This window comes from Entelurus aequoreus, linkage group LG08 (genome assembly GCF_033978785.1).
Source record: "Entelurus aequoreus isolate RoL-2023_Sb linkage group LG08, RoL_Eaeq_v1.1, whole genome shotgun sequence".
Lineage (NCBI taxonomy): Eukaryota > Metazoa > Chordata > Actinopteri > Syngnathiformes > Syngnathidae > Entelurus > Entelurus aequoreus.
Window position 1 is genome coordinate 45,429,179 of NC_084738.1, and position 15,083 is coordinate 45,444,261.

The following is a 15,083-nucleotide window of genomic DNA, read 5'->3' on the forward strand; positions in this document are numbered from 1 at the left end:
ATTAGAAGTGTTTATGCATGTGCACGGCGCAAGCGAGGCGTTTCGGCGCCCTCGTCTGGTTGGTGTTTGTAACGTCCATGGAAAACTCACCTGCTCCTACTGAAGCGGACGTGTTTAGCCAAACTCCAGAGTTGGAAGGTAATGGCTTGGATACCGCGTTACAATGTCTGTAAATTATATATGAGAACATAGGCCATAAATAGCTGCGAAATAGGTCGGCTCGCTGTCTGGTTGACACTTTTATGAAAGTTTAATGTCGACCTTGTGTTCCCGGTCGAGCTAGCTCGCACCTGAGTGTAATTACACAAACAACGATTGTTTATTTAATCAAGTTTATTATCTATGAGTCATTTTACCAACCAAGATATATTAGAAATTGACTTGAAGATATTTCACTTTTCTTTTCTTTTAGTGAGCAGGGTAAAAGACGTCAACATTCGTGATGTGCGATACTACTGATTTTCTCTTCGATCCGATACCAAGTAAAATTCAGGCTGGTATTGGTGGTACCAATCCGACAACTAGGGAAAATATACCTAAAGTGTATGGTAACATTTAAAAAGTAGTGTATTGAAGTGCTGCTGTTGGGGAATCATTCTTCAATAGATATAAAATCACAGGGCAAAACAAATGATGGCATTTTATGTACTGGATGCTTTATCTTATTTGTTGTCATTTATGTAACCATGTAGTGTCTCCAAATAGGCTACAATGATACATACACGTGCTTGCTGTTTTATAATACTAAGAATCATGTTGATTGCCAGGTATTTTCTTCAATAAACAAAACATTAAGTACTTACCTAGAAAGTAGTTCCCTTCCATCATGTTTTATTTCGACAAGATCACAATGATTTAGTTACTTTACATTGTGTTCTTGTTAATGATATAGACTATCCATCATGTTTTATTTCGACAAGATCACAATGATTTAGTTACTTTACATTGTGTTATTGTTAATGATATAGACTATCCATCATGTTTTATTTCGACAAGATCACAATGATTTAGTTACTTTACATTGTGTTATTGTTAATGATATAGACTATCTAACATTGCTAAAGTATCAAAAGTATTGATATTTTTATTATCTATGACTAATTTTACCAACCAATATATATTACAAATTGACTTAAATATTTTTCACTTCTCTTTTGTTTTAGTGAGCAGGATAGCTTAAGAAAAAGACATCAACATTCGTGATATGCCATACTACTGATTTTCTCTTCGATCCGATACCAAGTAAAATTCAGGCTGGTATTGGCGATACCGATCCGATACCTAGTGCAAATATACCTAAAGTGTATGTTAAAATTTAAAAAGTAGTGTATTGAAGTGTTGCTGCTGTTGGGGAATCATTCTTCAATCGATATAAAATCACTGGTCAAAACAAATGATGGCATTTTATGTACTGAATGCTTTATCTTATTTGTTGTCAATTCTGTAACCATGTAGTGTCTCTAGATAGGCTACAAGGATACATACACTTGCTTGCTGTTTTATAATACTAAGAATCATGTTGATTGCCAGTCATTTTCTTCAATAAAAAAACATTACGTACTTACCTAGAAAGTAGTTCCCTTCCATCATGTTTTATTTCGACAAGATCGCAATGATTTAGTTACTTTATATTGTGTTCTTGTTAATGATATAGACCAGGGGTCACCAACGCGGTGCCCGCGGGCACCAGGTAGCCCGTGAGGACCAGATGAGTAGCCCGCTGGCTTGTTCTAAAAATAGCTCAAATAGCAGCACTTACCAGTGAGCTGCCTCTATTTTTTAAATTTTATTTATTTACTAGCAAGCTGGTCTCGCTTTGCCCGACATTTTTAATTCTAAGAGAGACAAAACTCAAATAGAATGTGAAAATCCAAGAAAATATTTTAAAGACTTGGTCTTCACTTGTTTAAATAAATTCATTAATTGTTTTACTTTGCTTCTTATAACTTTCAGAAAGACAATTTTAGAGAAAAAATACAACCACAAAAATTATTTTAGGATTTTTAAACACATATACCTTTTTACCTTTTAAATTCCTTCCTCTTCTTTCCTGACAATTTAAATCAATGTTCAAGTAAATGTATTTGTTTTATTGTAAAGAATAATGAATACATTTTAATTTAATTCTTCATTGTAGCTTCTGTTTTTTCGACGAAGAATATTTGTGAAATATTTCTTCAAACTTATTATGATTAAAATTCAAAAAAATTATTCTGGCAAATCTAGAAAATCTGTAGAATCAAATTAAAATGTTATTTCAAAGTCTTTTGAATTTGTTTTAAAATTTTTGTTCTGGAAAATCTAGAAGAAATAATGATTTGTCTTTGTTAGAAATATAGCTTGGTCCATCCATCCATCCATCCATCCATCTTCTACCGCTTATTCCCTTTGGGGTCGCGGGGGCGCTGGAGCCTATCTCAGCTACAATCGGACAAGTCGCCACCTCATCGCTTGGTCCAATTTGTTATATATTCTAACAAAGTGTAGATTGGATTTTAACCTATTTAAAACATGTCATCAAAATTCTAAAATTAATCTTAATCAGGAAAAATTACTAATGATGTTCCATAAATTATTTTTTTAATTTTTTCAAAAAGATTCGAGTTAGCTCGTTTTTCTCTTCTTTGTTTCGGTTGAATTTTGAATTTTAAAGAGTCGAAATTGAAGATAAACTATGTTTCAAAATTGTATTTTCATTTTTTTCGTGTTTTCTCCTCTTTTAAACCGTTCAATTAAGTGTAACTATCATTAATTATTAATATTAACATAGAGTTAAAGGTAAATTGAGCAAATTGGCTATTTCTGGCAATTTATTTAAGTGTGTATCAAACTGGTAGCCCTTCGCATTAATCAGTACCCAAGAAGTAGCTCTTGCTTTCAAAAAGGTTGGTGACCCCTGATATAGACTATATAACATTGCTAAAGTATCATAAGTATTGATATTTTGATTTGAGAATCTATATTAAAGATCTGGTATGATATTTTAGTATCGATCCGCACATCACTAATCAACATTGTCAACTAACATTGTCATAATCAACTAATCAACCATGTTGGAGGAGCATCCAGGCTTATACAAACAGTCCCCACACTAAATAGAGTTTGTCCTTCATTAACTGGGGCCTCTTGTGCTTTTAGTGTTTTGATAAGGCAGTCTGGAGTCTACAGTGGTAAGTGTCCTTTTGTCCTGCGGTGATGTAACAAGGCGCACGATGAACCAACACTGCCACCATGTCCATAAATGGAAGGACCGTGGTGAGTAATCTGACATCTACTTCCTACAGTACATGGGACACTCAAAACACACATACTGTATGTTCAGACATCTGAGCTGGACATTGGACTGTCATTCCTTTTCTTCCCCGCTGTCCCAAATCCCTCCAAAATACAGGATTCTGTTAAATCCTCTGGGTTTATATAACCGAATGAGCTTTGTAGAGCCAACAGAGCACATACTGTACAGATGGACTACTAGTTAGCACTGTAACAGACTCAATGAAATCTGCCATCAATTGGCAGCTTGCAATCGTTTTTTATTTTTATTTTATTTTATCCATGATACAAGAATAGCATTCATGTTTTGGACAGGCCATATCTGCACTAGTTGGAATTCGTCAAATAACAGAGACAGGAATGCTGTTTTCGTCCCCAAAAAAATCAATTTGGACATTCATGCAATGAAATCAAGGCAAGGATCCCATGGGAAGGTGCTTACATTTGAATGTTTGTGAAGAAGTGACAGTGATTTAACTTTGAAGAACTGACAGTGATTTAACTCTTTCAAGCACAATGTCACAACTAAATAGCTGTGTGATTGAACAAACAATCTGTACTCAACAACACAACAATATGTGTATTATGGATGAATAATTGTCCATCATGTCATTTTAATGTGTAGTATAATTGCAAACATAATTTTGAGTTTAACTTTGCTGCCTCTTGGGCAGGACTCCCTTGAAAAATAGTTTTTTAATTTCAATGGTGTTTTTTCCTGGTTAAATAGAAGTTAAATGAAAATAATAATAATAATAATAATAAAAAAAGCTTTTTAAATGTGACACACAGCAGTAGTATGTTATCAGACTAGATTTAGAAATATCTTTTTACAGCCTTCAGTGTATGTTTAATGTTTTATTATGTTAAAGCAGGTTTGTACAAAATGTCAGTGTCCAAATGAGGACATATGTGTAACTGTCATAATGGTTATTTTTTTGATGACAAACTGATATTTTGAGCCAAATACTTCCCTGTCAGTGTCCAAATAAGGACATATGTGTAACTGTCATAATGGTTATTTTTTTGATGACAAACTTATATTTTGAGCCAAAATACTTAGCCGTTTAATGGGCCTCTTAGCATGTAATGTTGGTGAAAGGAAATGTTCTGCAAAAGTTCACTTTGTCATTAAAACTATGCATTGACATTCTGGAGTGCAAACACTGTTAGTCATTGGTTAATGGCTAATTTAGGCACATGATTTTAAAGGCAGTTTTGGGTAAAATGGAGAAACATCTTCTAAAGGGTGGTTTAGATGACTGTTCATTGCAGTTCTACAATTCGCCATGCTTCACCAAAGACTGGGATAACACCGAACACAGAATATGGTCATCCGCCATGAACGCTGAGAACCATGGGGACACAACCAAAATCTGTTATAATAAAGATCTGTGATAATTAGGGATGATACTCGAAACCGGTTTTCCCGGTTGTTCGATAAGAAAAGAACCAAGTCCTCGGACTCGAATCCCTTTTTGAGAACCGGTACCCGTTATCGAGACCACTATAGTAAGGAAAAAGAGTTGGTTCTTTATTCGAATCCCTCGGAACGAATCCCGTCCCGACCAGAAATGCCCCGTGAGACGTCACAAGAAATTACGTCACGTAGCTCAGTCATTAGGCGCAGATAAGGAAAGCAGGAAAAGCAATGGACCGCGCTCCAAGGTGTAATAAAGTTCAAAACAAAAGGTATAATCCAATGAATAACTTTACTGAGAGATTTGAGCAGGGTACAAACACATGACCAAAACTTTTACGACCAACCGGAAACATAGCAACCAGGCTAGTAACGCACCTCCTTTACGGCAGCTGTCGCAACGTTCTTAAAGCAACGGCAGCACATACATACTGTATATATACAACACATCTCCCTTTTTTAACTTTTGTTTTACTTTCCTTGTAAACAAAACAAAATCACACTGTATATGTGTTGTCTGTCTAATTATAAATAATGCAGACGAGGCGTGTTGGCTGAGTTCTTGACGTTTACTTTCACAGCGTGCTCATAACCTCATTCTATCTTAGCTGCCGTGGTGACATGCAACAACACTTTTCGGGGCTACCGCGCATGCTCGTCACTCCCGTTGCATGCTGGGTAGTGTAGTTGTTATATTCCCTAGCCTAGCTCATAACATCACATCTTTCCCCCTGTAAAGAAATAATGATAACTCAATAAAGTGTATTTCTTTTTTTAGCTTTAACTTTTCATTTTTTAGCATTGTAACCACATTTGCAAACAACTTTTCTCTTCATAGAATTTTCTTTCAATAAAGAAATAAAGTGCAAAAATGTCAAAGCATCATAACAAACAGTTATGTCAAATAGCAGCAGAAGTGCACTTTTTGGAGAGCTGTATTATTTTAAATTTTGTGCCCAAGGGACTGATTTTATTTAACACTATATTATTATTTATACACCTATAGTGATCACAGAGACAGGTTGTTTTTGTGTTACTGTATATATTTGTTTTTCTGAAAAATCCCACTTAATATACTTTGGGTAACAACAGTCAATATTTATTTATTTTATTTTATTTTTTTAGGGGGGTAACAGTCAATATTTATTTATTTATTAGATTTTATTTTTTTCTTATATAATAAAAGTGAGCTTTTGTTAAACCAAATATTGTGTGTTTTTTTCCATATACAACAACCTATCTGGACTCGATAAGAGAATCGATAAGGAATCGGTTCGATAAGAGGATTTGATAATAGGCTCGAACTCGATAATTTCTTATCAAACATCATCCCTAGTGATAATACTGTGTTACTCAGCCATATTTTGCCAGTCATATTTTCCTTCCAGACCTTCCCGATTTTAACACGGTAACATGTGTTACAGCAAGGTTTTAGTTACTGCAATTATTAATCGCAAGAGGCTGACTTTTTTTTTTGTTCATTCCTCCATCTTCGAATTACATCAGAATTATTGAGCCATGCATCCTTTGCGTGCTGACCAATCAAATGTGGTTGCAGGAAACAATGCTGTGTGCGCTGTAGCCGATGTGCTGATAACAAACACCATTTGTGTTGTATTACTGTACAGTATCTAAAAAAGGTTATGTGGTGACAGTAAGTACGTGTCCATGCACCAAATTAGTCCGATTTCTAAAATAATTTGGCTCCAAAAAAAGCATCCTACAACCAATGGAAATGGGAAATTTTCTATATTGCACAGAGACAAACCTGCGATATATCGCGTATATCGATATATCGCCCAGCCCTAATGTATATGTATATACAGTCAGGGTCAAAAGTTTCCGTACACTTGGGAATTACATAATGTCATGGCTGTCTTGGGTTTCCAGTCATTTCTACAACTCTTATTTTTTTGTGATAGAGTGATTGGAGCACATACTTGATGGTCACAAAAACATTCATGAAGTTTGGTTGTTTTAGGAATTTAATATGGGTCTACTGAAAATGTGACCAAATCTGCTGGGTCAAACGTATACATACAGCAACATACATTCTCAATTTTGGTGATGTAGAATAGTTACAATCAAATCAAATAAAATTAGCTTCATGGCATGGCCGCTGCTCAGTGGCCTTGTGGTTAGAGTGTCCGCCCTGCGATCGGTAGGTCGTGAGTTCAAACCCCGGCCGAGTCATACCAAAGACTATAAAAATGGGACCCATTACCTCCCTGCTTGGCACTCAGCACCAAGGGTTGGAATTGGGGGTTAAATCACCAAAGTGATTCCCGGGCGCGACCACCGCTGCTGCTCACTGCTCCCCTCACCTTCCAGGGGATGAACAAGGGGATGGGTCAAATGCAGAGGACACATTTCACCACACCTAGTGTGTGTGTGACAATCATTGGTACTTTAACTTAACTTCATGTGAGTGATTATGATTGACGACACCTGTTGACTTCTCTGAGCCCATTTAAATGGGGCTCATGTGATGCAGTCATTAGACTCGGTTAGAAACGCTACAATGGGAAAGTCAAAGGAACAGATCTGAAAAAACGAATCATTGACTTGAACAAATCAGGAAAGTCACTTGGAGCCATTTCAAAGCAGCTTAAGGTCTCAAGAGCAACTGTGCAGACAATTGTTCGTAAGTATAAAGTGCATAGCACAGTTTTGTCACTACCACGATCAGGAAGACAGCGCAAGCTATCACCTGCTGCTGAGAGAAAATTGGTCAGGAAGATCAAGAGTCAACCGAGAACCACCAAAAATCAGGTCTGCAATGAATTGTAAGCTGCTGGAACACAGGTGTCAGTTTCCACAGTCAAGCGTGATTTGCATCGCCATGGACTGAGAGGCTACCATGCAAGAAGGAAGCCCTCACTTCAGAAGAGACACCTTAAGGCTCGTCTAAAGTTTGCTGCTGATCACATGGACAAAGATAAGACCTTATGGAGGAAAGTTCTGTGGTCAGATGAAACAAAAATTTAGCTGTTTGGCCACAATACCCAGCAATATGTTTGGAAGAGAAAAGGTGAGGCCTTAAATCCCAGGAACACCAGGCGTACCGTCAAGCATGGTGGTGGTATTATTATGCTCTGGGCCTGTTTTGCTGCCGATGGAACTGGTGCTTTACAGAGAGTAAATGGGACAATGAAAAAGAAGGGTTACCTCCAAATTCTTCAGGACAACCTAAAATCATCTCCCCGGAGGTTGGGTCTTGGGCGCAGTTGGGTGTTCCAACAGGACAATGATGTATGGCCAGATAGAGGCCAAGGAGCTCACGGTCAAATGTGCTATATTCACGCTCGCAGGGGCGCAACTGCCTGCTAAAGAAAGCCAAAGGTTGCCAAGTGCCACCCACCTACTGCTCATGCACTGCACCTACAGCATAGTCTGATACGTCCGTGGTGATTGCAATAGGAGCATCGGGCAATGGGTTTGCCAGCAAGGTAGCGTTAGCTAGAGCAGACTTGACCCCCACAAAAGCACTGTGCCGCGCATCATACCAGTCCACCATGTGCTTGGGAGCAGCCCCTTTTAAGAGCATCATACAGCGGCCGCATGAGGTCAGCTGCCCGGGGGATGAAACGATGGTAAAAATTTACCATGCCAAGGAACTCCTGAAGAGCCTTAACCGTGAGCGGGCGGGGGAAGTTTGCAATGGCTAGCAACCTTCGCTGGAAGGGGAACCGCCCCGCACTTCGTGACGCGATGTCCAAGGAAGTCGATTACAGACAACCCGAACTGGCACTTGGCCGGGTTAACAATGAGCCTGTGTTGGCTAAGGCGCTAAAAAAGGGTCCTGAGGTGGGTCACATGCTCGGCCTGAGAGGTGCTGCCTACCAGGATGTCAACCAAGTAGACAAACAGAAACAGCAAGTCACGTAAAGTCTGTAAAGTCTGTGCGGCGCTCTTAAGGCCAAAATGTATCCGTAAAAAGTTGAACAGTCCACATGGGGTGATGACCACTGTCTTTGGGATATCAGAGGGGTGGACCGGCAACACATGATAGCCCCGGACGAGATCTACCTTAGAAAACAGTTTTCCCAGCCAGGTTGGTGGACAAATCTTGTATGTGGAGGACCGGATAACGTTGAGTCTGCGGTAATCACCGCATGGCCGCCAACAACTTCCAGGCTTCTCCACCATGTGGAGGGGCGACGCCCACGGGCTGTCTAAACGGCGAATCATCCCGAGGCGTTCCATGGTCTCGAATTCAGATCTAGCAATGGAGAGCTTTTCAGGGTCCAGGCACTGGGCTCGTGCGTGCACAGTGGGGGCCCGTGGTGGCAATGTGGTGTTCCACACCATGCTTGGCGGTAGATGACGAGAACGTGGGCTGTGCCAGGGTGGGGAACTCAGCAAGGAAGCGAGGAAAGATGTCCGCGGTGGGTAGCATGCTGGAAAGCCTGATGGAGTCTATCTCGCTGAGACTAAGCTTGTACGAGGAGAAGGTAATCACATCCACCAAGCGCCTGTTGTTTACATCCACGAGAAGGCCGAAAGCACATAGAAAATCTGCACCGATGAGCGGCACCGTCACTTTAGCAGTCACAAAGTTCCAACTGAAACACAGTCCACCAAAACACAGCTCCACGTACCGTATACCGTAAGTGCGGATAGGGCTGCCATTAGCAGCTTCCACGGGGGGGCCGTGGGACTCAGACAGCATGTCCAACCTTGATGCTGGCCGGACGCTCCTCTGCGTGCCCGTGTCACACAGGAACCGTCATCCAGAGAGGGAGTCCCGGATAAAGAGCAGCCTGCCAGTACTGCCGACGCTCATGGCCACTGCTGAGTGCCGGCCCTGGCTTTCCCGGCGGCGGTCCACTGAAACTGCACGGGGGACGGCACCGCCTGGCTTTGGTCCCAAACCTTGCATGGAAAAAACAAAGTCCAGAATCCGGTTGCCGCCTGTGGGGCGCAGCAGCAGTGAGAGTGGAAGAATCTGCCATGGGTCTTTCTGCCCCAGTCGGAAAGAATAAAGCCACATAGGTCGGTTGGAAGGCTAAAAAGACCTTGTCTTCTTCAGCAGCAAGTTCACAGAAGTCCAAGATGGCCGTGTTGGCTAAAGTGGCCCGCACCTGAGAAGGCAGGAGTCTCAGGAAAAGCTGCACGAAGAGGAATCCAGGCCTGTGCTCACCTAAGAGGTCTAGCATTTTGTCCATTAGTTCAGAGGGCTTGCAATCGACAAGCCCCTGCAACGGAAAAAGGTGGTTAGCTCTCTCCGCTTCGGAAAGTTTGAATGTCTTATAAGAGGTGAGCCTTGAACGTAATATACTTGTTCCTCTCCGGTGAATGCATGAGGATGCTAACCACTCTGGTCGCCGTACGCTCCCGAGGGAGGAAACTTTGATTGATTGATTGATTGAGACTTTTATTAGTAGGTTGCACAGTGAAGTACATATTCCGTACAATTGACCACTAAATGGTAACATCCGAATAAGTTTTTCAACTTGTTTAAGTCGGGGTCCACTTAAATTGATTCATGATACAGATATATACTATCATATATACTATCATCATAATACAGTCATCACACAAGATAATCACATTGAATTATTTACATTATTTACAATCAGGGGTGTGTGGGGGGTGGGGGGGTAGGATATGGACAGCAAGTAGTGGACATAGAGAGAGAGAGAGAGAGAGAGAGATCAGAAGGCATAAGAAAAAGTATCTGCATTTGATTGTTTACATTTGGTTATTAGCAATCCGGGGAGGGTGTTAGTTTAGGGTTGTAGCTGCCTGCAGGTGAACTTTTATTGCGGTCTTGAAGGAGGATAGAGATGCCCTTTCTTTTATACCTGTTGGGAGCGCATTCCACATTGATATGGCATAGCAAGAGAATGAGTTAAGACCTTTGTTAGTTCGGAATCTGGGTTTAACGTGGTTAGTGGAGCTCCCCCTGGTGTTGTGGTTATGGCGGTCATTTACGTTAAGGAAGTAGTTTGACATGTACTTTGGTATCAGGGAGGTGTAGTGGATTTTATAGACTAGGCTCAGTGCAAGTTGTTTAACTCTGTCCTCCACCTTGAGCCAGCCCACTTTAGAGAAGTGGGTAGGAGTGAGGTGGGATCTGGGGTGGAGGTCTAGAAGTAACCTGACTAGCTTGTTCTGAGATGTTTGGAGTTTAGATTTGAGGGTTTTGGAGGTGCTAGGATACCAGGAGGTGCATGCGTAATCGAAAAAAGGTTGAATGAGAGTTCCCGCCAGAATCCTCATGGTGCTTTTGTTGACCAGAGAGGAGATTCTGTAGAGAAATCTCGTTCGTTGGTTAACCTTTCTGATTACCTTGGTTGCCATTTTATCACAGGAAAGGTTAGCCTCTAGAATGGAACCTAGGTAGGTGACCTCATCTTTCCTGGTGATAACAATGTCACCCACTTTTATAGTGAAATCATTGACTTTCTTAAGGTTGATGTGGGACCCAAACAGGATGGATTCCGTTTTACCCAAGTGTATGGATAGGTTGTTGTCAGCGAGCCAGGTGCAAGTTCTACAGAGCTCAGCACTGAGGATTTTCTCCACCTGTGTCCTTGTCGGATACCAGCAGGGCAGAGTCATCCGCAAACAAAAACAATTCACAGTCGCATGCCGATGACATGGCGTTTATGTATATTAGGAACAGTAAAGGTCCCAATATACTGCCTTGGGGGACTCCACAGCTCACCGAGAGGGGGGGGGGGGGACACAGTGCCGTTCACCTTTACCACCTGCTCCCTCCCCTCCAAGTAAGATTGCATCCAGCTCCATGAGGTTTTGTTAAATCCGATTGCTCTGAGCTTATCCAACAGTATAGCGTGGTTAACGGTGTCAAAGGCCTTCTGAAGGTCCAGCATGACCATGCCGCAGTATTTGCCCGCGTCCACCTCATGTTTGATGTGGTCGGTCAGATAGAGAAGGCATGTGTCAGTGGAGTGGTTAGTTCTGAAGCTGGATTGGAATTTGTACATGAGTTTATTAGTGGCAAGGTAACTATCGACCTGTTCATAAACTATTTTCTCCATTACTTTCGAAATGGAACTGAGAATAGAAACAGGTCGGTAGTTGCCAGGTTCCAATTTGCTTCCTTTTTTAAAGAGGGGAGTTACTCTTGCTATCTTAAAATCTTTTGGTACTTGGCCTTGTGTAATTGATAGGTTTATTATGTGCGTGATGATCGGGGCAATGATGGAGGCAGAGTCCCTGAGGAATCTGGAGGGAATATTATCAAGGCCGGTGGCCTTGTTAGGGTGGAGCGCGCTCAATTTTTTAAACACCTCATCAGCTGTGACCATTTGTAATTTGAAATCATCGTTTGATACTCTTAGCTTTCTGTAGAAGGCTTTAATGTGTTCTACACCAAAGCGACCAGAGTGGTGGGACAGCTTGTTGACAAGAGTTGCGGCTATGCTGGTGAAAAAGATGTTAAGTCTGCTAGCTACCTCCATTTTATCTGTAATGAGGGAGTCACCCTCCTTGATGCTGATGTTGGTGAGTCTGGTTTTAAGTTTCTGGCTGCAACCAGGAAGCTGGTTGTTGAGAATTTTCCAGAGCTCACATGGCTTATTTGTGTTTTCCTCTATTTTGTCGTTAATGTCATTTTTTTTAAGGATTTAGTCAGGTTGGTTGACTTATTTCTTAATTTATTGTATTGCTTTTTGAGAGTTGAAAGGAGTAATTTGAGGCTGAAATTATTGGGTTGTTTATCTACTTCTGTTTTACATTTTTGGTATTCAGAGTATTTTCTGTCTCTGTCTTTTATGGCAGCTAATAGGTCTGGATTCATCCATGGTTCCGAGCGGGCTTTGATCCTGACTGTTTTCACGGGAGCCATGTCATTTACTATCTTTAGGAACGCTGTTTTGAAGCGATCCCAAGCAACATCGACCAGGTTGCTCGCGAGCACAGAGGACCAGTCCCACTCATCTAATTTTAAATTGAAATTGTCATTGGAGTATTTTTTGAGGGATCTGGATTGGGCTGTTATGTGGCCATTGGCTTTGGGTTTAGCTATTTTGCGGATGCAGAAGGTTAGATAGTGGTCGCTAAGACCACAGATCATGACCCCACTATTTTTTATTTTAGGCCGGTCTGAAGTGAGAATGAGATCTATGGTTGATTGGGTGGAATCACACACCCTTGTAGGTAGCGCTATTAGCTGGGAAAGACCGTGCAGATTACAAAACTTGCTGTAGGATCTGAAGACAGGCGCATCTTTGCGTTGAATATCTGTGTTCAGATCCCCAGCTATAATTTTCTCCACGTTGTCTGTTCCCGCCAAGCACTCTTCCAGAGCCCCATAGAAATCACTCTGATTAGGGGGTCTATAAACAGTCCCTATTAGTACCGGCTTAGCGTTTTTAAATTTGATTTCCACCCACACAGATTCCAGGTCATTGTGGTTAAGATCAGTGCGAGTTATGTATTTAATATCTTGGTGAATATACATACAAACGCCCCCCCCCCCCCGTGTTTATTCCTATCCTTTCTGATAACCGAAAAGTTTTCTATTTCTATCTCTGAGTCAGAAATACTTTGATCAAATTTGGTTTCAGAGAAACACAAGATTTTTACCTTCGTGTTGAGGAACATTTCTCTGATTTGGTCGAGTTTGGCTCCAGAGAGGCTGTTCACATTAAGGTGGATGTAGCTGAGATAGGCTCCAGCACCCCCCGCGACCCCGAAAGGGATAAGCGGTAGAAGATGGATGGATGGATGGATGGATGTGTAGTCCACTGGAACCAAAAAGAGCATCAGAGTCCGCTGTGTTGTGGTACTGACCAGAAAAGTTGTTGGTTATTATTGCTGTTGAAGTTGGAGAGCAGGTGGGAGAGAAGGGAGAGAGAGAGGCATATTGATCTTCCTCCAGGTGAAGGGGGAGGGGCGAAGTTGGAGAGGGGGAGGCCAGGTAGGGTGGGTGGAGGTGGGGGTGGATTTCCTCTTGGCGGGCTTTTTTGAAGACAAAGAGAACAACGAAAATGTTTGTGTAAAGGCGCCTCTAAATCCTGTGTATGCCGCGTCCTCGACCGTCAGGGACCGGGGAGAGGCCGCGTGGACCCCCGCCATCTCGTGCAGTTCCCCGCCATCACCGATGTCTGGGTCGCCGTCCACCGCCGCCGCCGCGCCGTTCACCGCCGCTGAGTCGCTGCCTTCTCCGATGACTGGGTCGTCCTCCACCGCCGCCGCCGAGCCTCCGACCATGTCGATGAACGGGGCGAAGTCCTCCGCCGAGCCGCTGATCGCTGGAGCACAGGTGAGCTTGAGCTGAGATGAGCCGGTAGCAGAGTTAGCTTCAATGGCGACGCTAGCAGTAGCATTGCTAGTCTTCGCCAGTCGGGACAACATTAACCGTGTTGTTACAGGTCCAGGGTTGAGTTCAGTGTCTCCTGATAGTAGAAGTAATAGTAGTATTATTGACTTTCTGTCTATCCTTCCAGTCAGGGGCATGTTCCCTTTGCCTCGATGGGCAGTCAAGCATGATGCTATCACGTTAGCTCCAAAGCCAAGGTGCTTCGCCGATGTATTGTCGTGGAGATAAAAGTCACTGTGAATGTCCATTTCGCGTTCTTGACTCTCATTTTCAAGAGGGTAAAGTATCCGAGGAGGTTTAAAATATAAATCCATGATCCACAGTAGAAAAAGGAGGAAGTGTGGGATAATCCGAGCAGTTGTTTGAATTCCCGATCGGAAGCGAAAGAGAGTGCGACCGCTCATCTCGGCGTCAGGTCAACAAAGTGACCTGACGCCGACATAATAAAACTTTGTGTCGTCCTCTGTGATACCACGCAGGGCGAACTGTGCCTCGGCCTGGGCAAACCATGCAGTCGCGGAAGATTCCCAGAACTCAGGCAGCTTCGGAGAAACCGCATTTTCCGTCATGGTCGATAATATTCACTGAATTTGTTCAGTGAAGTGTCTGAGTCACCAGTGTTGCGCTTGTAACGCGAAAACAAGACAATTTGAAGTATCTTTTGACCCACAAAAACGTGTGCACCGTTTATTCCATCAAAGATGAGACTGAATGACTGCTTACATCAAAGAGACTCAAAAAGGCGGTCATAACAAACCCCCACCTTTGGGTAAATCTCCTGACTGACACTTAAAGGGGCCGCACCGAATTACTCACTCTTAACGGCATACTGTATATGAATGCTAAACAAGAACAACATTATGTGCACAATAGAACAATGACAGTGAATAATGACAACAAAGTCAAGTAAAAAAGGTGTGGTGAATTATGTCTTTATATCAACCGGTACAATAAAACAATAACAACAAATCAATACAATAGAATAAAACAATAAAAGACACAGAGGACCACTGGGTTTTAAGACTAGACTTAAAACATTAAACAGTGGGGGCCATTCTGACATGAGAGGGCAGAACATTCCAAAGTTTAGGGTCA

At 42.0% G+C, this 15,083-nt stretch overlaps 1 protein-coding gene across 3 annotated transcripts in view; it reads left to right on the top strand.

The window, feature by feature from the left end:
* Window positions 1-36: 36 nt before the first annotated feature.
* dtnbp1b (dystrobrevin binding protein 1b) overlaps window positions 37-15,083 on the top strand; it is a 105,746-nt gene continuing 90,699 nt past the window's right edge. For 2 of the 3 annotated variants that reach the window (XM_062056606.1, XM_062056607.1), the window contains exon 1: window positions 59-138. In XM_062056606.1, coding sequence (XP_061912590.1) covers window positions 78-138 — 61 coding nt within the window. In that variant the 5' untranslated portion in view covers window positions 59-77. Of the gene's footprint in view, window positions 139-3,138; window positions 3,256-15,083 lie in introns of all 3 variants that reach the window. The other variant, XM_062056610.1, reaches the window with a different exon arrangement.